Source organism: Monodelphis domestica, chromosome 6 (assembly GCF_027887165.1).
Source record: "Monodelphis domestica isolate mMonDom1 chromosome 6, mMonDom1.pri, whole genome shotgun sequence".
NCBI classification, from domain to species: Eukaryota; Metazoa; Chordata; class Mammalia; order Didelphimorphia; family Didelphidae; genus Monodelphis; species Monodelphis domestica.
In genome coordinates, this window is record NC_077232.1 from 205902522 (window position 1) to 205927544 (window position 25023).

The 25023-nt window shown below is 34.6% G+C and overlaps 1 protein-coding gene across 1 annotated transcript in view; it reads left to right on the forward strand.

The window, feature by feature from the left end:
• Positions 1-25023, forward strand: part of TLL1 (tolloid like 1) — a 263160-nt gene that overhangs the window by 222733 nt on the left and 15404 nt on the right. Inside the window, exons 19-20 of the mRNA XM_001365880.4 lie at positions 4897-5024; positions 17279-17492. Of these exons, the coding sequence (XP_001365917.1) occupies positions 4897-5024; positions 17279-17492 (342 nt within the window). The remainder of the gene's footprint in view (positions 1-4896; positions 5025-17278; positions 17493-25023) is intronic.

A 25023-nucleotide genomic window follows, 5' to 3' on the forward strand; every position in this document is an offset into this window, starting at 1 on the left:
TGAGGGAAGAAGTGATTTGCCCAAGGTCATTCGTGGAGTAATATTAACTGAATTTGAATACAGGTCCTTTTTCTATACCATTTTTCTTTGTACTGTAGCATATTTTGCCTTTTCCTGAGTGGCTGAACTGGCTCCCATGTGTGTTTTTGCTTTTTCCCACCTATTTTCATGGAAACAATGAAGGTAACAGTTCTCTAGCTGGAGGAAATTCAGAGAACTATAGAGTGGAGCTAGTCACTCCCCCCAAGTTTAAAAATATGTGTGATTGCAAAATGTAAGCACAGCAAATTGAGAAAACTGTCTATAAAGGAACTCTTGGCATATATTCCATAATTGCTAGAATTAACCCTGGATCTTGTTTCTGGTTATTGGGACTGTTGTGATCCTAGTTTTGACCTTGATTCTATTTTAGAAATTGCTTAACAACTCTTCCAGGTTGCCTTAAAATCAGGTTCTATATTCCTGTATGTAAATTATGGCTTGTTCTAACAGTGATTCTTTCCCCTACCTGCCTAGGATCTTTTCATCTGACTCTTCTTTTTTCTCAAACTAAAAAGATATAATTTATCCTATAGCCACAGCCAGTGTTCAGTCCCACCTTAGCCCCAATTCCCTTGCTTTCTTCATCAATCCATTCCCTCTTCCCTTCAGATTGAGAGGAAGAGATGACCAAGACCAATCTCCAGTCAGTAACCTCAATTCCATATCCTCCTACCTCCCTCTGACCCATAATCAATTATTACTTATACATCTTCACTCTCTTCTTTATGACTCCTTCCTCTTAGCCTATAGCATGTTCACTTTTTTTCCTATCTCTTTGTCTCCTTCTGGTTCCCTTGACCCCATTGCCCTCTTAAATAGTCACCACTTCCCTTTTTATTTATTATTTATTTATAAAATTTAAAAATAGTCTTGAATTCCAAATTATTTTTCTCTCCCTAGCCGCTGCCTCACTCACTGAGAAGGCAAGTAATATAATATACATTATACATTTGAAATAATGTAAAACATTTTCAAAGTAGGCAAATCTCTCTCCCCAAAATGAAAAATAAATAAATTGAGGAAATCATTCTTTAGTTTACATTCAGTTTATCAGTTCTTGCACTGGAAGTGGATAGTAATTTTCATTAGTAGTTTATCTAATTGTCTTGGATTATTATATTGATCAGAGCAGCTTAGTTTTTCAATCAATAATCATTACAATATGGTTATTTTTGTGTACAATGATTTGCTGGGTCTGCTTATTTCACTTTATATCAGTTCATATAGATCTTTTCTAGGATTTTCTGAAACCATCCCCATCATCATTTTTTTTTATATCACAACAGTATTCCATCACAATCATATGCTACAACTTTAGCCATTCCACAATAGATGAGTGTCTTTTCCATTTCCAAATTTTTTACCACCACAAAAAGAACTGTTATTTTGTTGTTGCTTTTCATATAGGTCCTTTTCTTTTTCTGTGAAATCTTTAGGATACAGAAGTAGTAGTGGTATTGCTCAGTCAAAGAGTATGCATAGTTCTATAACCCTTTGTACATACTTACAAATTAGTCTTCAAAAAGGTCAGACCAAGTCACAACTCCACAAAAAGTGCATTATTCGTTCCCCAGTTTTCCCACTTCTGTTCCAGCATTTGTCATTTCTGATAGTTGTGCAATGGTATCTCAGAATTTTTTTTTAATTTTTATTTCTCTAATCAATAGTGAATTAGAACATTTTATCATATTATTGAAGATAACTTTGATTTCATCCTTTGAAAACTGCCTATTCATAACAGATGGTCATTTGTCAACTGGAAAATGGATCTTATTTTAAAAATTTTAACTAAATTCTCTATATATTTGAGAAATGAGGTCATTATTTGAGAAACTTGTTATTAAAACATTTGATATTATTTCATTGTCTATACTTTTCCCTCCTTTTTTCCAAAATATAGACTTCCTTATTTCTTTTAATTAGTTCTATTTTTATTTTTGCTTTGTCTGAGATCATGATTGCTATTTTTGCCTTTTTTTTTTTACTTTAGCTAAAGCATGATAGATTCTACTCTATTATTTTGACTCTGTATATGTGTCTTTTCTGTTTAAGTGTGTCTCTTGTAAACAACACATTGTTGGATTCTGGTTTCAAATCCATTCTGCTATCCACTTCTGTTTTGTGGGTGAGTTCATTCCATTCACATTCACACTTAGAATTACTGTGTCTTTCTCTCCATCCTTTTTTGCTGTTGTTTACCTTTCTCTCTCTCTTTGTACTGTGTTCCTCAACAGTCTGTTTTGCTGACCATTGACTCTCTTGATCCACTCTCCTTTTTATCACTCTTCCTTTCTCTTATCCCTTTCCTTTTGGTTATGATATTCCTGAAAGTTTTCCTTTGAGGATTTTATTCATGAGGTGATTTATGCATTTTAAAAAATTATCTCATCCTCTGCATTTAAGGTATTAGACCAATTTTCCTTTAAAATTTCTAGAAATATGATGTCTAACTTTTATTTTCTGCTGACATTCATGTAGTCCAATACTTTTCAAAATTTTCTCTCCCCAAAGTATATCTAGGTCATTTGTTTTTTCTGAAAAGATTCACATTATTTTCTATTTTTTATTCTTTTGACTTTGTTTCATGTATCACTACCTTCCACTTGCCCAATTCTAATTTCAAGGCATTATTTTCTTCATTGAGTTTTTGTACCTATTGTTCTATTTGACTAATTCTGTTTTATAAGAAATTCTTTTCTACAATAAATTTTTGTACCTCTTTATATACTTGGCCTATTCTACTTTTGAGAAATCCTTTTACTGAGTCAATTTTCATGTCTCTTTTACCATTAGGCCACTTCTGTTTCATTAAGGTGTTTTTCTGCAATGTTTTTGTTCCTTTCTTTACAAATGTAATTTTCTTCTATTACTCTCATTTCTTTCCCAAATTTTCCTATGTCATTCTTATCTATTTCTTTAATTCTTGAAGGAATTTTTGTTGGGCTTTGTGTCCAATTTTCTGACCTCCCACCATCTCTAGTTATGAGTTCTCAAAGTTGCTGCTGTCACTGCTGTCAGAGTCACCTTCTAGGCCCACTACTGATGCTACCATGTTGTAGCATGGGCTTATAGGTGGGCCACCAACCTAAGTGTCATAGATCTTCCTGATGACCTCCTAATTTGTCTTAAACTTGACAAATGTCTTATGATTAGGACCTTTTGATGGTTTTACTGCTCCAGAATTTTATTTAAGACCTTATTTTAAATTTTTTTCTGATGGGAATGTTGAGAGATTTCAGCAGGATTACTGTCTCTACCCCACTCTCTTGACTTAAATTCCACCCTAGGAAAACTCATACCCTCTCAGTCCCCTACTTGACAGATTTTAACCTTATAAGTTTCAGAAAAAGTGATAATCTTTGATGGTAGGAGGAAATTCCTAATCTGGATTATCCAATACCAATAAAATAAAGATTTGTTTTAAAAACCAAAAAAGAAAGTATTCACAAGTAAACTTTTAATATTCCATTTTAGAATTTTATTGAAGGCAGTAGAAATATCTTCCTAATTGTTTGCACAGAGAAAAATATGCATTTTTATAGACAACTTTCTTTTATTTAGAGGTAAGAAATGTTTTGAAGTACTTTCCTTAAAAATTCAGGATCTGGATGTAGTCAAATTCAGTTTCACCTCTTTAACCCAATTCTGACAGACTAAGTTTGAGAGGCATTATGGATAGATTCAGGAATATTTGGGTCTATTCTCTCTCCTGAAAATTACTAGCACTGTGACTATGGGCACATCACTTAACATCACAGATCCTCATTCTCTTCTTCTGTAAATGAGGATAATAACAGCCTGACAACATTGTGGTAATTAATGCTCCAAAAAGATGAGGTATGCAAGCTGCTTTTCAAACTTTAGTATGATATTTAAATGTCCACATTATTATAAATTCTACACCAGTTTAATGTTTTATTTTTATGCAAAATAATGGTACCAAATAGAACACTGTACATAAAAAGTACTTTTCAAGTTCTTCAGTGGAGACAACCATAACAACCACCACCACCACCACCATAGCAGCAACAACAAATATTTGGCAATATTAGTATACTTCATAAAGTTTACTACTAATTTATATACATAGCACAGCCTCTGGATATAGTAAGCACTTAATAAATTATTTTTGATTCATTCAGTCAGTCAGACTTTTTTTTGGAGTGTCAGCATTATATAGTGGATAGAGAATTGGTTTGGGGTCAGCAAGACCTGGGTTCAAGTGCCACCTCTGACAAGTATTGGTTCTGTGACACTAAGCAAGTCACTTAACTTATCAATGTGCCAATCACCATTGAGACTTAGAGTTATAACCTCAGTTGGTAATTTGTTTGGGGAGAGGGATCTTCCTTAGTGGGATCTCTCTACCTCAGTATAATTACAGTCTTCCACCTAACATACCAAAAAAAAGAAAGAAAGAAAGAAAGAAAGAAAATTAGCAATATTACTATTGCTCCCATGAGTTTTGCCTATACTTCAAATTATATAATGTAAGTAAAGTGCTTTGTTGACGTGATCATGACAATGCTTATCCTTCCCATTTTCATTCCAGGGCTTTAGTAAAGATATAGTAGTTTTTCACAGGCAATTCCATTCCTTTCTTTTTTATGAGTTTATCTGACTCCTTATAAATATTACCAGTTTGATGTGAGCAAGAAAAAAAGAGTTGTCAAATCATTCTCTCAATGAGTTTGCAAAATTAATGGTTTTGGTAATAGAAACTGAGGAGATGATTAGTTTCCTGAAAGTCATTTCCATTCTACAAGACAATGTTTTTTTTTTAATTCTGCTTATATTTTTACCCTACATTAGGACAGATACCTAAACTAACGAATACTGTCATTATTGGTACAGCGGAATGCGAACAGAAGATTCACAGTCCAAGTGGAATGATTACCAGCCCTAACTGGCCAGACAAGTATCCAAGTAGGAAGGAATGCACGTGGGAAATCAGTGCCACTCCTGGACATCGAGTTAAACTAGTGAGTAATTGCAACCTGTTCCCTTTTGCTGAGTGGATGGAATGGATGTTCCTTTCATAGCTGACATAAGAAAATTAATTTAGTCAGATGGGAACCAATTATGTCAGATATGTAAGCTTTAATTAATATTCAATAACTCCAAGTATTATATTTTATAAGATTTATTAATAATCACTTGAAGTAAAGGAAATAAAAAGACAAAAGTAAAAGTCTGAGTAAAGAGAAGTTTTCTTGACCATGTTAGTGGAAGAAGAGAGAGCGAGAGGCAGGGTTACACCAAATTTATATCCTCCCTATGTCAGCATGTAAGGTGAGGAAAGTGGGGTGCTGGGAATTGTAGATCTGGGTTCAGATTCCAATTACACAGTCAGATGGGAAATAGTTTTGTCATGCTGAACTGTATTCATGAAAATGTCACAGAGGTCCTGAGTTAAGATAATAACAATCACTCTGTTTTGTTCAAACATCATACAATTTACAGAATTGCTTTATCCTCATTCAAAAATCGAGTAATGGGAGGCAGCTGGTTGGCTCAGTGAATTAAGAGCAAGTCCTAGAGATGGGAGGCCCTGGGTTCAAATCAGGGTTCCAGTACTTTCAGCTATGTGACCCTGGGCAAGTCACATAATCCCCATCACCTAATCCTTACTACTCTTCTGCGTTTGAACCAATACACATTGATTTTTAAGATGGAAAGTAAAGGTTTAAAAAATATCTGTTGATGATGGAGAAGTTTATGCTTTACTATAGGAACCATAATAATAAGTCTATAGTATAATAGTCGTAATACATTTAAACAGGGAAAATAATTGAAGTGTTGAAAAATTAAGTATCTTATTTTTCTTTATATTTTAATCCTTACCTTCTTAGAATTAATACTAAGTATCAGTTCCAAAGCATAAGAGAAGTAAGGGCTAGGAAATTGATGTTAAGTGACTTGACTAAGTTCACACAACTAGGATTTCCCCCTCACTAGAAGTCTTCAACAACTACTGGATAACTGCTTGTTGGGAATATAGCATAGACTGCATTCTTATTAAGGTATGAGTTGTATTGGACGGCCACTGAGATTCCTTTAGCTCTGAGATATGGGGGATAAAGACTCATACATAAGAACAGTAGGAAAAGAATTAAGTAGCCATAGTGGTTCACAAAAGGAATATTAATCAAAAGTGTCATGTTGTTGTTTAAAGAGTAAGAAATGGGTTTTTGACACATGGAAGAAGTAAAGTCATCTAGGGAATAGTCTAGAGCTCTGAGGGTTTAAGTGACTAGCCCCTGGGATCACTTAGGCAATATGTGAAAGAGGGAGAACCTGAACCCAATATTTCTTACCTTAAATTTTTTAAAGCAAATCTATATCTGCATAGAGAATGAACTCTTGGGTTTTCTCCTTCTCCTTCAATAGTCACATGCAAATGTCCCTGAATTGGGAATCCCCTTTCATATCAGCTGATTTGTGTGTTCAAGAAGATTGGAGGCAGATAGGTCAGAGGAAAGAGGTTTAAGATTGGCTTGCTAAACCCAAAGGCTAATTTAGAAAAGGGTCTTGCTTTGTTGGCTTGAGTCCTGTTTAGGGATCTTTTTTCCTTTAGCCCTAAAGATAGCTCACAGGGCAGAGGAAGGAAGGAAGGAAGGAAGGAAGGAAGGAAGGAAGGAAGGAAGGAAGGAAGGAAGGAAGGAAGGAAGGACGGAAGGAAGGAAGGAAGGAAGGAAGGAAGGAAGGAAGGAAGGAAGGAAGGAAGGAAGGAAGGAAGGAAAGAAGGAAGGAAAGAAGAATGGAAGGAAGGAAGGAAGGAAGGAAGGAAGGAAGGAAGAGAGGGAGGTTACATAGAGGGAAAGATAGATGGAATGATTGGGGAAAAAGAAGGCAGGGGAGAGAGAGACAGACATTATATATAGAGAAGCCAAGTGGACTCACTGCAGCAAGCCCTTGGATGTTTGTGCCTCTGGAGTCTTCATTATGATGAGTATAGAATGTTCACAGGTAATCAAACTGGTGCATAATCTGGTATCCTGAGCTCCAGACTAGCTGAGCTAGAGATCATGAAACTGTGTTCAAGATCAAGCCTAAAACCATCTGTCTGATTATACCAGCTGAGCTTACCATTTTCCTCCTATTCTAAGTGAGCACAGGAAGCAACAGGCACAGGAACCTGCCAGCAGTTTTATTATGAAGCTCTCTTATAGTCTCAGAAACTTCCTTTTTAAACGTAGAAGTGTTAACCATTCAGGGAGTACAGTACATTAGATCTAGAAGGCTTTCAAGAACTACATTGGTTGGTCTAGTCTATTTGGAAGTGATTAAGAATTTTCTTTAGCACTCACAGGGGAAGCATGGAATCTAGTCTTCTTTATTTAAAGGCAAATGCAACTTGAAATGGTTGTCCATAAATTATGTTATATATCTGTATACACATAGTATAGAAATAGAGTATATATATATATATATATATATATATATATATATATATATATATATATATATATATATTCACACATATGTGCACATTATGGCAAAGAAATAAAATAAATTATAATACAGTTAAAATTGCTATTAAGAAAAGCCTAGAAGCCAAGTCCTAGAAATTATGGGGACTGATGAGGCCAGCTGATGCACTAGGGTGCTTTAAGAAGCTATTAGATTGATTTTTCCAGAAGATCATAGAATAAGGATCTAAAAAAGGATAATATTTCACAGATGGAGGTGATCAGATCACCCATCATCATCAGATAACCCTTAGAATTAAGTAGACCTAGAGCTCTTTACCTAACTGAATAGATAGGGAGGAGTACATAGTCAAGGATGACCAACAGACAACCTCGAGTTTCACTTAAGAGCTCCCTCTGCTGTCATTTTTTGTAGAGTATCTAAAAATGGCTAATTGGCTTAATTTTTTCTTTTATTAATTAGGGACTATTTTACCCTAGATTAGAAAATCCCAATATTTGAAAGAGGAAATTTCCCTAGAAGGCATAAGTTTTTCATGAAGCATTAAAAAAAAAAAACCTTACCTTCTGTCTTGGAGTCAATACTCTGTATTGGTTCCAAGGCAGAAGAGCAGTAAGGGCTAGGCAATGGGGGTCAAATGACTTGCCCAGGGTCACACAGCTGGGAAGTGTCTGAGGTCTGATTTTAACCTAGGACCTCCCACCTCTAGGCCTGGCTCTCAATCCATTGAGCTACCCAGCTTCCCCCATGAAGCATTTTTCAGAGGAATTTATTTGCAAATTGATGGCCATATTCATATAAGCGCCAATATCATGAACATCCAAGTGGTACCATTGACATTTGTCTGGTCATGTGCTAGTAGCATGGCCACAAAGACCTTCTATTAGGCACATACTTAATTAGTCAAGTTTTTAAGTTTGTTTTATTGGGAAGATCATTTCCACATCACAGAGCATTGATAACCATTTCTATTTAATAATGTTAATATAATTTACAATTTCATGGTCCATATGGTCAGTGCAATATCAGGAACAGAGTGTAAATATTTTAAATTCAGTGTAAAAACATTAAATATTCAACGGGTATACTGAAATTTAGGCACCAGAGGGTTTTCTGAAATGATATAGAAATAGAAAATCAGTAGTGGATTACTTTTTACAATTTTCTACCTAGTACTGTTGTATAGGAACAAAGTGACAGACCTGGAGCCAGGAAAACTTGAATTCAATTCTTCTAGCATTTACTAGCTGTGTGATGATGAGAAAGATATTTAACCCATATAAGCCTCAGTTTCCTCACATGTACAAATGGGGAAAATAGTCATGTCTACTTCACAAGGATTCTCTGAAGCTCCAGTGAAATTTTATACACACATACATACATAGGTAACTTCATATAGATGTATCATGTGTACATGTATCCATAGGCATACATACATAAACAGTTGTGTATGCATTTATATAGCACTTTGCAAACTTTAAAGTACTTTATGCATAGTAATTATGATTATCATTCTTATCATTATTATATGCTTAAAAATTGAACATTTAAGATATTTAAATGTTTCCTTTTATATACATTTAGAACTATGTATTTTTCATAACAATATAGATATACCAAGAAAGTTACCATAAATACTTTATCAATACATTAATAATCTTTAAACTTTGGTGTGAATAACCTTTTAAAAATTATTTATTTTTAGATTTTAATTTAATACATTAATATATTATTTATTTTAAACTGAAGACTTTATTCTTGAAATACTTAGCACTTTCTTCCACAAAAGAAAAAGAAATTGGAGTTTGAAACAAACTGTAAAATAATATTTGGAATTTACCAATTTACATGTAAATCTAGAAAACCCAAGAATTAACATGTTATCAGGGAATGAGATAAAAAACAAAATTTCTAACTGCTTTTTCTTTCTCACTAAATGTAGTTTGAATGTTCTTTATAGCCAGAGGAAACATCTGTACTTCATAGGATTCAATGATCTCATTGATGTGGATACTTTCTAGTTGTGTGGTTCTTAAATTTTGCATACTTTCTTGTTATCTATAAATTTTTCCTTTATCCATCCACAAATCTTCCATAGAAGTTAAACCCAATAATTTGGAGTTTTTATTATAGGACTTTTTAAAATATTTATTGGGTATTTATTGCTCTCTGCCCTTCTGGTTGGTTAATCTCTAATCTAAACCATCATTTCATGAAATACTCAAGCTATATTAACTTCACTCTCAGTTCTATTCCTTGATTTCTAAGTTTTCCCACCTCCTTCCTTGTATACCTACCATTTTTCCTCTTCCCCGGGGCTCTCATTTTCTCACTCTCTTTCATGGGTTGCTGCCTGCCATTAAGAACAAAAGCTTCTTGAGTGAATGGATTATCTTTGGTTTGTATTTATAATCCCAGAATTTTTAGCACAGTGCCCAGGACATGTAAGTGATTGTTAAATATTTGTGCGCTCTCTCTCTCTCTCTCCCTCTCTCTCTCTCCCTCCCTCCCTCTCTCCCTCTCTCTCTCTCTCTCTCTCTCTCTCTCTCTCTCTCTCTCTCTCTCTCTCTCTCTCTCTCTCTCTCTCTCTCTCTCCTCTCTCTCTCCCTCCCTCCCTCCCTCCCTCCCTCTCTCTCTCTCTCTCTCTCTCTCTCTCTCTCTCTCTCTCTCTCTCTCTCTCTCTCTCTCTCTCTCTCTCTTTCTCTCTCTCTCTCTCTCTCTTTCCCTCTCTCTCTCCCCCCTCTCTCTTTCCCTCTCCTTTCTCATTGTCTTTCTATAATGAGGGCCAATAGAGCCATTAGTCATCCCCTATTGATTCCCTCTCCTTTGCTCCTGATTATATAGCTTGTCCATGTATTTTTTTCTGAATTACAATTCTGTAATTGTGTCTTTTATGCAGTTGCCCTAGGTAAAAACCATTATTGGTAATATCTTGTAGCTTATTTACCTTCTCCATATGTATCTCCAATACTGAAAGCAGAGTAATTAAATAAGCATTGTATTCATATATTCAGGAAAAGGTGTTTATTAGCTTAAGCAACTCTTTAAGTATGCTGCATGTACATTGTAAGTATGCACTATCAAACATTAGATAAATGAGCAGTAAGTGAAGAAGTACTCTGGTTCATTCAACATCTTCTTAGTAGTTGTACTCATTTCTGAGGTCAGTCTTGGCATGTCCAACTTGAAATCCAACTCAAATAAAAATGGAATGAATTGCCACAGTGATAGAAAAGTTATCTTGAGGTCTCCAATTACTGTGATCATGAAAGGTTCTTTGGTCACTTTGTCACAGACATTGTAAAAACATTCAGTCTAATCTTGCCTTTGTTAAAATTTCCTTTTCAGTTAATTAATGGAGTGCTGGATGTATAGGAAGTAGTTGCAGGAATATATCATAGCCTTTACCCAAGGCTTCTTAAAAAATAAAAACTCATTGGGGAAGGAATAAGATTTATGACTATTAGGGCAGGGAAGTACCTCAGAGTTATTCTCACCTCCTCCTATGGGAGTCAGAGAGGGATAGTGATTTCTCCAAGGTTACACAAGGGCTCCAAAACCTGGCTTTGCTTCCTGTGGCTCTTAACCTAGTATTCTTGCTACTGCACTATTTGCCTAGGAAAGGGCAAGCTTTTACGATGATCAAGAGGAAGCATTGATCTTCACCACTTATATTAGTACTCACATCACATGAAACAATGAGATGATTGCAGTGTGTTTAATTTGGTCCCACAGTGGCTAGAGTGCTGGCTTGGAGTCCAGAAAATCGGCATATCACAGATACTTACAAGCGGTGTGACCTTGGGCACATCATGTCACATCTGCTTCAGTTTCCTCCTCTGTAAAATTACCTTCATAATATCACCTACCTCCCTGGGTTGGTTGTGAGGATTGATTGAAGTAATATTTGTAAATTGCTTAGCACAGTGCCTGGCTCATAGGCTCTATAAACATTCTAGTTATTATTATAAATATGATCATGAAAGGGCTAAGTTGCTGGATGAGATAGACATTCATTTACGTCCCATAAAAATGTTGCTTTAATTACAGCATGCCCCCTTAATCATAATACTAAGAAAATCTTTTTTTATAGCATTAAATAAAATAAATAAAAATAAAATGTGTATACTATCAAAACAAACATTGAGGAAGACTTTCCTGCCTAGATATTGGAATCTTTTATCTTCCCCTCTAAGGTTATTGTATACTCTGTATATCTTGTGGGCACCCTTTTATTCATGTTTTCTCCCACATCAGGAGGGCACAGCCTGGTTTTTTGCTCTTTTTTCTATCTCTGGTTCTTATCATAGTGCCTAGAGTGAAATAAATACTTATTAAATGCTTGTTGATTGATAGGTTGAATCCATCTCTGAAAAACAGTTTCAGTATTATGCTACCCTTACTATATAATCCAACTTCGTATATACAGATATGTAAAAGAAAGTGAGTCACATCATTTGTTATGTATTTATCACCTTCAAGAACTTTCCCAGTTTTCAGGGAACTTCTAATCCTTCACTTATTATGTGGAAACTAAAACATGACTTCTTTTAGGGAATGAGAAGCAGAGAAAGGGGGGCTAGAATTTGAGGAGAGCAAGAAGATGCTATCCAGCTGTTTCTAGGGCTGGGGTTGGGCCATATCAGCCACCTAATCTTTGATACAAAAGGTAATTCTTGGTGCAACAAATTTGCACATCTCATTTAGTCATTTCCCTCTGATTCTTTGTGAATAAAAATAATTACTCTTTGTAACTTTTCCCATTAGCCAAAATGTCCGTATTTTAGCTAGAGGCATTTCTTCAAAGACAGCTGTTAATATAAAGTACTGTCCCATTGAAGCTTGGCTGGGTGCCATGGAGAATCAGGAGATTAGCCTTGCTTGGGTGTTCCAGACAGCAGCATGCAGTTATTATTTCCACAGCCTGTGACTGCAGTTCAGTTTTTTTTCTCCTGAATGTGGCTTCTTAATCTTTTAGCCTGCCTTATGGGAAATGCACAAGGGTTTCTGATTGGAGCCCAAGGTTTTTATCTTCAGAGCTTTTTCTTGCTCTTGCTAAAGCATAGTTCAGTAATCCTAAATTCTCACAAATACAGTAACTAGAAGGAGTGAATTTCAAATTTCAGAACACTGGGATATGTCTAAAAACCTAACAAGAGAATTCCCTTCCTCTTTGGCTTAAAGGTGCCATTAGAGATAATGAAAATTCAGCTAAATGCTGAAATGAGGCATCTCAAGATCGAGGGGGGAAAGAGTGTGAGAATAAACTAAGTCTAAATCAATTCAATTCAGCCAACATATTTCAGGATAGGCCTGGCACTATGCTAGGCATGAGGTATACAAAGACAGAAATGAAGCAAAACGTGTCCTCAAGGGGCTTACAGTCCTTAAGGGAATAGCAAAATGTACATAGATGTCAGTACAAAATAGATGCAAAGTAATTCTAGGGTTAAGGAAACACTATTGACTAAGAGAATTCAGAAAGCCCTTGTCTGGGGGGGGGGGTGTGACATTTGTTCTGAGGCTTTAAATGAGGAAGGGTTTCCAGGAGGCAGTGATGAGTAGGGAAGTGTGTTGCAAGCACAGGAGTTAGCTTGCCCTAAGGTACCAGGCTGGGGTTTCTACTGCCTGTGAATTTGGCAATGATTGGACTATGTTCTAATTGTCATTTTCGGTTGCCACCTCCATTTTTTCTTATGTAGATGATGACAACCTCAAATAATATTTGGTGAGAGTCACGGCTGGTTAGGTTAGGCTCCCAACACCCAGACCCAATTTGGCTTAAGGGCTTCTTGGATCAAGATGTAGTCTGTAATAAAGGGATATATTGTTATTTTATTTAATGAAATACCACCCTAAGGAATAGCCTGGCAGGAATTTCTATTGAATTTTTCCACCTGTTTTGAACCCTAAAGGAATTCCCCAGTAGGTCCTTTTAGCCTCATGGTTTTTGGCAAATTTATAATAGTGCAATCCATGGATAATTTGGCTCTGATTACTTCTTACTTGCTCATGGTGCCCTGGAAGGGATTCCTTTAGGACAAAATGAAACTTGACCATTTAATTGAACCTTGCAGCAGAGTGCTCTTCATTTTCTCCCTCTCTTTGTGTTTATGTTCAACACATTGGAATGTGGCAATGGCTAACATTCAAAGAGTTAACAGTATGTTTATGGCTTACAGGTAAGACTTTTGCCTGAGTGTGATACAATTTTAGGTGAGAATATTTGAAGGATGGGGAAGCTACTAATTTTGTTCTTAGAATTAAAAAAAAACATTTTTTTATTGCAGAAGGAAAATTTACTAGTACCTGTGGGAATGAATAAGTTATCTGCCTTGATTTCAGTTTGTCAAAGCAATCTCATCTAATTTAGCTCTTGTAAATTTGGTCTGATTCCATTAGTAATTTGATTAAAAAAAAAGCTGGGGCCAGTTGGATTTAGACCAAATATCTGTCTGCCACCTCACTTGCCAGCTTGACCTACACTGTTGTGCTATGTTGCTATGCACTGTTAAACAGATGTTATGATTCATTCCAGAGATCCTGCATTTCATTAGAGGAGAGAAATGATCCTTTATATTATTCTTTTGGAATTGAGTGGGCTAATCAACAGGCTAGAAATACAGGTCTATAAGTTCTGATCTGAATTCTGACATTTACTCAGTGAAAAGTCCTTTGCAAAATCACTGGACCTCTCTTTCCCCCAGTTTCTTCTTCTGTAAATTAAGAAATTATAATTTCTCTAGAATCAGAAAGGAGAAATGTGAGTTAAATGTTCAATGGGGCATAATGGTGGGCCATTCAAAACTAAATGGTGATCCTGTGCACACTTGAAAACAGCTTCCATTATTGAATCCCCCTCATGAGGAAGAAATTCTGCTTTTTATTTAGTCAAATATGCTTGATATAATTTAAGTTAGTTACTGTGAGTGGCAGAAAAAAATCCTGCATTCAAATCCAGTCTCAAACACTAGCTATTTCATTAGTTCTACAGCCTAGTCACTTAATCTCTTTGTGCCTCAGTTACTTCATCTGAAAAATTAGAAGGTTGGATTCACTGGCTTCTAAAGTCCTTTCTAAATGTAAAGCTATGATTCTATGACCTTTTATTAATCTCTCTCTAGAGACAACATATGGTCAGTTAGCCCAGATGTGTCCCTACAAAATATTTGGTTGTGATCAACCAATGGAAATCACCATGTCTCTATTATATATATATATATATATATATATATATATATATATATATATACATATAGATAGAGATAGAGATAGAGATATAATGTGTGCGTGTATGGTTATAACATTAAAATACCCAGGTAACTCCCTCTCTTCTTCCTCTCTTCCTATTAGAAAAGGCATCATTTAACAAAAAGATATAGGTATTTATAAAACTATGCTTTGCTTGTTTCTGTTCATCAATTCTTTCTCTGGAGAACTATTATGGCACAGTAATATTCCATAACAATCATATACCATAGCTTGCTTAGCCATTCCCTAATTTATGGTGCTTCAATTTCAGGGGCTTTGTCACTAAAAAGAGAACTGCTAGAAATATTTTAGAACATAGAAGTTCTTTTCCTTTTTGTTTGAGTGTACAAAAGAAGTAAATGGAAGTATTAAAATTATACATTTTGCTACCACTTTTATTTGTATAGCATAATAATACAAATCAGAACCATATGATCTTTTAGCTAATTCAGTTCAGCCATTCTTCACATAGATTATTTTTCATATATATATATATAATGTATATATATATATACACATTTATAGGGCATACTTCCTATCCCAACAATATTTGGTATTATTTGTGCCTCTATCTTAAGTTTCTTTATATCCTCTGTAAAATATGGCAACCCACTAGAAAGGGCAATCATTTGACCAATATTGAAAATGCAGGTTACTTCTCATTTTTTATATGTCATTACCCTCAGTTCTAGACTGAGGAAGATTCTAATTACAATACTCTTTCCACTCCTGAATATGTATAAAGTATTTCCCCTCACATTTTTAGTCTCTGTTCCTGACTTGTCTTCTCCTCCATTTTATTTTTCTCTCATTTTTCTCTCTACCAAAATAGAAAGTACCAAGTGGAGATGGACTTAATTTGAGATAACTTGGGTCAACTTTAAGGGGCACACATTCTGGTTCCTAAACCTTCCTACCTCTGGTGTTTTCAATCAGTATAATGTTTTTAATAAGATTTTTGCAAATGGATATGTGAAAATCATAAAAAAAGAAAGATAATGTGCAAATATCAAGTGTAATAAGAATGGTAGAAAATAATAAAGAATATAAAATGATTTTTATTATTTTTCTTGATTAATCATTGTTTATGTAACTTTCTATTAAGAGTCTCTAAAGAATGAACAATGAAATTAAAAAAAAAACAAATGAAAAAACATTTTTTGAGCATTATATAGAGTGAGTACTACATTATGCTTGGGGATGCAATACAGGAACATAGTCCCCCTCTTCATGGAGGTAAATTTCTATTGGAAAAAACTATATATTAGGGAGTGATGGCCAAAGACAGGTACTTCAATTCAGAAAGTTATCAGTATCATAAGGGAAGCCAGAGGGAGAAAAATACTGACGTTCTTCACCCAGAATCAATGGTGAAATTCACTGATCATGGTTCATGATTCCAGAACTGGAGATTGAGATGGGTGGGGAGAGAAGAAGGATTTGTAGGTAGCTGAGGATTTCCTGAAACAAATAGTATTTAGAGGATATCACCAGTAGTGACAAGAGCAGAGAATTAATGCAGAAGGGCAGACATTTTTCATGACAGGTGACTGGTGTGGCCTGCAAGGTGGAGAACTTTTATCTAAGTGAAAGTTTGATTTATTTAATATCCTCCTTGGAGGAGAATGGAGACCAAGGGAGAAATACAATTACTTAGCCAGGGTAAATAAAGTTGACAGTTCTATATTATTCCTGGGTCCCAGGTTTATTTAAATTGCAGGTATCTTTATTCTCTCTTGAAATCATAAAGGTAGTAGCAGAGCATTTGGACTGGCATTCTCTTCCTTGACATGTAACTAACCTTTTTTTTTTTTTACAATTTCTAACACATAAAATAATTTGCCATAAATTCTGTCAATTTCACATATCAACATTACCTGTACATGTGCATGTGTATGCATGTGTTTTTATCAGTTCCTTGTAAAAAAGACAATCTATAAAGCTTTTCCATTTTGTTGATACAATGCTTTTTTTTTTTAATGTAGTAAATGTTCATTAACTTGAGTACCGAAGTTAATAAGGGATTCTTTGAGGCAAAGCCAGGGAAGGAATGAATTCCAAATTTTGAAAAAATCCATTGCAAAGGTGCACAGATGGGAGATAGATCACCATGCATGAGGGACAGAAGGAAGGCCAATTGAGATAGACTGTAGAGACTGGAAAGGTATGTTGGGTTAGATTAGGAAGGGTTTTTAGAACCAAATAGGTGTAAATTGTCTTTGGCAGTTTTTGTAGCTGAACATTTCATCATTCTGTAAAAACCTGGTGTGGAAATTCTATGGATATAATTAGGCTGGTGTTCTTAAGACAAGTGTGTAATCTATCCATAAACTTTTACTTTCAAACTTGGCAGGATTTTCTAGAATTTGGCCTCCAACTCAACCCTGGTGAAGCATCGGCATAGGCCCTCAGTGTTGGGTTCTATTACAAAGGCTTATTAATTACAGCATTTTTCTCCCTTTTAAACATGATGCTTATTTTTGGTTCAGAAGAAATCATGGATTTTTGATTCCCACCATAATATAGAATTTTTTCACTTATTTTTTGCCAGGCTTTCAGTGAGTTTGAGATTGAACAACATCAAGAATGTGCTTATGATCACTTGGAAGTGTTTGATGGGGAAACCGAAAAATCACCAATCCTGGGTCGTCTCTGTGGCAACAAGATGCCAGATCCCCTGGTGGCAACTGGAAATAAAATGTTCCTTCGCTTTGTTTCTGATGCATCAGTACAAAGAAAAGGCTTCCAAGCCCGGCATTCTACAGGTCAGCAAACTAGGCTATCTTTGGTAGAAAAATAGTCTCTTCTTGTTTTGGGTGGGGGGAGATGAAAAAATAGCAAGTAAAATTTCAGTTTAGGACCGAGTAAATTGTTTGCTGAACTCTGTAAGAGTTCTGTCAAGAGTCCAAATCTTTAACCACTATAACTGAATACTTAGAATCTATTTTGGTACAGAATGTATCAAGAAAATGATCATGAAACAATATATCTTAAAACATTCTGAGTTTATTGGTTTGATCAAGTTTGTCATTACACAGATGATTAAAAAAACTCAAAATAAATGTTTATTAAATAATTTTGATTTAATATGGCATGGTGCAATGATTGAGAAAACCCATGTTTGAATACCAGTCCTTCAGGTTAACAGCTGCAAAGCCTTAGGCAAGTTACTCATGGTCTAAAGTTTCCTGATGTGTAAAATAAGGTTTTTGTTTACTAGATAAGCTCCAAGACCTCTTCTCACTTGGTATTTCTAGAAATCAACATAAAATGTCACATTAGATAACTCTTTGATTCATAAAATTTAAAAAGGCCAGTTCTTAATGTTGTTCCCTCAATGATCTTTTGGTTAACAAGAACATGAGCTTTTTTCTGATTTGAGATGAAGCTCCATCAGAAGCAAAATCAAATTGTAGCTATTTTACTTGCTTCCTTTTAGATAAGAAATTTAATTGTGAAAAATCAAGTACAGATCTATCTTAAAGAATAAAAATGCATATAATGTAGAATCTATCTTGAAACATCTTATAAACTATTAAGGAAAATGTACTTTTCCTTTATTCTTTTTAAGAAAATTGCAGAAAATATTTTTTTGGTTTTCTTTTTTTTTTTTGCTAAAGTCACTTAGTGACCTCTAGTGGCTTCATGTTTTAAATCTTCAAGTTATTTATTGGAATCTACCCATGAGCATAAATAGAATGTTACTAGTCCCAAATTCTCCTTTGAAGTAATTTTGATAAGCACTAAATACTTTTTTGATTCTAAATAATATTTTCTTTTATAGAATGAATTTTAAAGGTAAGATTAATATGAAACACTTTTAATGAAAGTGTAATTAGTATATATTCTTGCAAAGATTGATTTAATTTTATATATCATGATGAAATAGTAATCAATGAATTTATGTGCAGGCTTCTAACAGTTAATTTGATGAAAATATTACCTATTACATGAATAAATCTTGGGAACAGTGGGACCAGATAGCAGTAAAAACAACCAAATATATGTGTGTGCATGTATGTATATGCATGCATACATATGAACATACATATATACAAACATATACCATATGTGTATGTATCTATCTACATATATGTTCCTTTCGCACATATACAGGGTCACATTAACATTTATTCAATATTGAAATTTTATCCTGAAGGGAAAAAAAACCCTAAAATATCTCAGGTAATTATGCTGTAAAAGAAAGACCAATGGATCTAATGAGTTGGGGGACTTTAGGTGAGAATCCCAGCTATTGATACTCTACTAACTAAATGTGTGACCAGAGCAGAAAAATCCTGCCATTTCTTTGAACCCCAGATTTCTCATCTGTCAAATGAAAATAATAATATTTTCTGTATAAATCTCATAGAATAGTTCCAAAGGAACTGTTATCTAAACAATGTATAATACAAAAGGAGGAAAAACTATCAACCTCCCCCTCATTTTTGGTGATGTTTAGTGAAAATACTGTAATTTTCATTACTTTTCAATTAGTTTTATTGATGCTTTCCTTCTTTGTTAATATTCTGGTAAATTCTGGATATTCCCTGCCATCTACCTCAAATGAACCTCTTCTTTCAACAAAAGAAAAGAGCTAAACAGAACCAACTGGTACAGGAGATATCTATATAAAACATTATGGAAGTTTAAGCACAACCATAATCCTCCACCTTCCTAGAGCAAGGAAGTGCTTCCTCATCTTTTCTCCGGGGGCAGGATTGGTCATTATGATTAGCTTTCCACTTTATTTTTAGTATCCTTTCTGTTCAAATTATTATAGTGATTTAAATGTTTTTTCTCTTGCCTCTTTTTATTCCACTCTTCATCAATTAAATATTCTACTACTTTTTTTGTTTTGTTTTTACATCATAATTCTTTTTCACTTTCTTCTACCTCTGTCTCAGAGATTCACCCTTAAAGAGAGGGAAGGAAGTAAGGAAGGTTGAGGTAAGAATAGAAGGAAGGAAGAAAGGTAGGTAGGTAGGTAAGCAGGTTATCAACAAGCATTTACTACCATTATTTTGTGCCAAGAACTATTCTGAGGAGTATGGATAAAAAGAAAGGTTAAAAAGTACTCTCAAGTTGCTCACAACTTGATGGCGAGGGAACGTGCTAAAAAGTATATACAAATGTTTCAACAAAAAACAACATATTAGTAATATCTTAAATTATAACTACATCAATTTTTAATATCGTATTTTTTCTGATTTTCTCATATTTATTGTTTCCTATTGTACATTTGAATAGACTGATATTATACCAAAATTAACATTTATTTAATGCAGCTTCTCAATGGTATCTAAATGGTACCATGAATAATGCAGTGAAACTGAAGTTAGGAATACTGGAGATATGATCCCATCATGGACATTTTCTAGCTATGTGATCCTTGGCAACTCACTTAACCTCTGGCTACCTCAGTTTCTTCATCCCTAAAATGTAGATAATAGAAGTTACTTCCTAGTGTTACAAGGATAAAATGAAATGTTTGTAAAGCATCTTGCAAACCCTAAAGTACTGTAGAAAGACTGGGTCTTACTTGTAGTAGAAGTAGTAGGGTGGTGGTGGTGGTGGTAGTAGTAGTAGTTGTAGTGGTAGTAGTAGTGGTAGTAATAATTAAGGTGGTACAGGTATTAGTAGTAGTAATGGTAGTGCAAATAATAACAGGACCTGCAATACTACTCACTCTTTAGATTGGTTCTCTCATGCCAAAATGCTTTTACCTTGGCAAGATTAGGTTCCTAGAGAAAGAATTCTCACACCAAGGGTTCTATGAATAATCTTCTTGAGGGAAAATGTGTTCCCCCTACTTACTATTCTGTATCTTAAGCACCTGATGATGCATTTCTATTTATTTATACAACTATCCTCTTACAATGTAACATACCTACCTAAAGAGAGACATATATATATATATATATATATATATATATATATATATCCATTATATAACCAGTCACAAATAATAATGCACTTTTGATCTTTAAAAAATTATTTGTCATTAAGGCAAACAGATATGTTAAAAATAACATAGAGTACAGTCTTTCAATGTATAAAGGATCTAGAGAAATAAATATATAGGAGCATTGCAAGATAATATGTGAGGGAGAAAAATACACTTATTTAAAAAAGAACTAAAGTGCTCCATGTGAATGGGGCAATTTAACATTCCTTAAAGGGACGCTATACTATAATGACCATTCAAAACACATCTCATGTATACATATTCATGTATATATTATGCACATAATAAGTTATATTTGTGAACAATATCATTATTCCCAAATCACATGCCAGGATCCTGACAAGGAATGCAGGGCAATTATAAAAATCACTTCATCTCTAAGCCTTTATTAGTTAGAATAAGAAATGAAATAATTAAAAATTGATGAAAATTTGAAGATGGGAGTGCTAAAGAGCCTGATATCACTGAAAATATTCACTTAACATAAATTCTAGAAATATACTTTCTAACAAAGCATATGAAAAATCCAACCAATTGATACATCAAATGATTTCAACAGAGATATAGGCACAGGACGATTTAGTTAGACTAGACTTCTCAAAGCCCTTTTTGAAACTGATGACATGACTAGCAGATAACCAATACTTAGTAATTTTTTTGGGGGGGGCGGACCGTTTTCTACTATAACTGTTGTTTTTTTTTTAATTTTAAATATTATTTTATTTGGTCATTTCCAACCATTATTCACTGGAAACAAAGATCATTTTCTTTTCCTCCTCTCCCACCACCTCTCCCTCTCCCATAGCTGACACACGATTCCACTGGTTATCACATGTATTCTTGACTCGAACCCATTTCTCTGTTGTTGGAATTTGCATTAGAGTTTTCATTTAGAGTATCTCCTCAGTCATATCCCCTCCAACCCCATAGTCAAGCAGTTGCTTTTCATCGGTGTTTTTACTCCCACAGTTTATCCTCTGCTTGTGGATAGTATTTTTTAGATCCCTGCAGATTGTTCAGGGACATTACACCGCCACTAATGGAGAAGTCCATCACCTTTGATTGTACCACAATGTATCAGTCTCTGTGTACAATGTTTTCCTGGTTCTGCTCCTTTCACTCTGCATCACTTCCTGGAGGTTGTTCTAGTCTCCATGGAATTCCTCTACTTTATTATTCCACTTAGCACAATAGTATTCCATCACCAACATATACCACAATTTGTTCAGCCATTCCCCAATTGATGGGCATCCCCTCGTTTTTCAATTTTTGGCCACCACAAAGAGTGCAGCTATGAATATTCTTGTACAAGTCTTTTTCCTTATTATCTCTTTGGGGTACAAACCAAGCAGTGCTATAGCTGGATCAAAGGGCACTCTTTTATTTCCCTTTGGGCATAGTTCCAAACAGCCCTCCAGAATGGCTGGATCAATTCACAACTCCTCCAGCAATGAATTAGTGTCCCCACTTTGCCACATTACTTTCCATAGTTGTCATGTTAGCCAATCTGCTAGGTGTGAGGTGATACCTCAGAGTTGTTTTGATTTGCATTTCTCTGATTATAAGAGATGTAGAGCACTTTTTCATGTGCTTACTAATACTTTTGATTTCTTTGGCTGAGAACTGCCTGTTCATGTCCCTTGCCCATTTGTCAATTGGAGAATGGCTTGATTTTTTGTACAATTGATTTAGTTCTTTGTAAATTTGAGTAATTAAGCCTTTGTCAGAGGTTTTTATGAAGATTGTTTCCCAATTTGTTGCTACCCTTCTGATTTTGGTTACATTGGTTTTGTTTGTACAAAAACTTTCTAATTTGATGTATTCCAGATTATTTATTTTGCATTTTGTAACTCTTTCTAATTCTTGCTTGGTTTTGAAGTCTTTCCCTTCCCAAAGGTCTGAAATGTATACTATTCTGTGTTTGCCTAATTGTCTTAAAGTTTCCTACTTTATGTTCAAGTCATTCACCCATTTTGAATTTATCGTGGTGTAGGGTGTAAGGTGTTGATCTAAACCTAATCTTTCCCACACTGTCCTCCAATTTTCCCAGCAGTTTTTATGAAATAGTGGATTTTTGTCCCAAAAGCTGGGATCTTTGGGTTTGTCATATACTGTCTTGCTAAGGTTGCTTGCCCCCAGTCTATTCCACTGATCCTCCTTTCTGTCTCTTAGCCAGTACCAAATTGTTTTGATGACCACTGCTTTATAATATAGTCTGAGATCTGGGACTGCAAGAACCCCTTCCTTTGTATTTTTTTTCATTATTTCCCTGGATATCCTTGATCTTTTGTTCTTCCAAATGAACTTTGTTATGGTTTTTTTCTAAATCAGTAAAAAAAAATTTTGGAAGTTCCATGGGTATGGCACTAAATAGATAGATGAGTTTGGGTAGGATGTTCATTTTTATTATATTGACTCGTCCTACCCATGAGCAGTTAATGTTCTTCCAATTGTTCAAATCTAGTTTTAGTTGTGTGGAAAGTGTTTTGTAATTGTGTTCATATAGATCCAGTGTTTGTCTCGGGAGATAGATTCCTAAGTATTTTATTTTGTCTAAGGTAATTTTGAATGGGATTTCTCTTTCTAGTTCTTACTGCTGAGCTGTGTTGGAGATATATAGAAAAGCTGATGACTTATGTGGGTTTATTTTGTATCCTGCAACTTTGCTAAAGTTGTTGATTATTTCGATTAGCTTTTTGGTTGAATCTCTAGGAATCTTTAAGTAGAACATCATGTCATCTGCAAAGAGCGATAATTTGGCCTCCTCCTTGCCTATTTTAATGCCTTCAATTTCTTTTTCTTCTCTAATTGCTACTGCTAGTGTTTCTAATACAATGTCAAATAATAGAGGTGATAATGGGCATCCTTGTTTCACTCCTGATCTTAATGGGAATGGATTTAGTTTATCCCCATTGCAGATGATATTAGCTGATGGTTTTAGATATATACTGTTTATTATTTTTAAGAATGACCCTTCTATTCCTATGCTTTCTAGTGTTTTTAGTAGGAATGGGTGTTGTATTTTATCAAAGGCTTTTTCTGCATCTATTGAGATAATCATGTGGTTCTTGTTGGTTTGCTTGTTGATGTGGTCAATTATGTGGATAGTTTTCTTAATATTGAACCAGCCCTGCATATCTGGTATAAATCCTACTTGATCATGATGGATGACCCTTCTGATCATTTGCTGGAGTCTTTTTGCTAGTATCCTATTTAAGATTTTTGCATCTATATTCATTAGGGAGATTGGTCTATAAGTTTCTTTCCCTGTTTTTGTCCTGCCTGGCTTTGGAATTAGTACCATGTTTGTGTCATAAAAGGAGTTTGGTAGAACTCCCTCTTTGCTTATTATGTCAAATAGTTTGTATAGTATTGGAGTTTGCTGTTCTTTGAATGTTTGACAGAATTCACTGGTGAATCCATCAGGCCCTGGGGTTTTTTTTGGGGGGGAATTCTTTGATGGACTGTTGGATTTCTTTTTCTGATGTGGGATTATTTAAGAAAACTATTTCTTCTTCTGTTAGTCTAGGCAATTTATATTTTTGTAAATATTCCTCCATATCACCTAGGTTGGTATATTTATTGCCATATAGTTGGGCAAAGTAGTTTTTAATGATTGCCTTAATTTCCTCTTCTTTGGAGGTGAGATCCCCTTTTCATCCTTAATGCTGTTAATTTGCCTTTCTTCTTTCCTTTTTTTAATTAGATTAACCAGTACTTTGTCTATTTTGTCTGTTTTTTCAAAGTACCAGCTTCTAGTCTTGTTTATTAGCTCAATAGTTCTGTCACTTTCAATTTTATTAATTTCTCCCTTAATTTTTAGGATCTCTAGTATGGTTTTCTTCTGCGGTTTTTTAATTTGTTCGTTCTCAAAAGTTTTTTGATTTGCATTTCCAATTCCTTGATCTCTGTCCTCCCTAATCTGTTAATATATGCACTCAGGGATATGAATTTTCCTCTAAGTACTGCCTTGGCTGCATCCCATAAGGTTTGAAAGGATGTCTCGCCGTTGTCATTTTCTTCAACAAAATTATTAATCGTTTCTATGATTTCTTCTCTATCCGATTTTGGAGTATCATATTATTTAATTTCCAATTAATTTTTGATTTGGCTCTCCATGTACCCTTGCCGATCAATATTTTTATTGCCTTGTGATCTGAAAAGGCTGCATTTATTATTTCTGCTTTTCTACATTTGAGTGCCATGTTTCTATGACCTAGTGTATGATCTATTTTTGTGAATGTGCCATGTGGTGCTGAAAAGAAGGTGTATTCCTTTTTGCCCCTATTTATTTTTCTCCATATGTCTATTAACTCTAATTTTTCTAA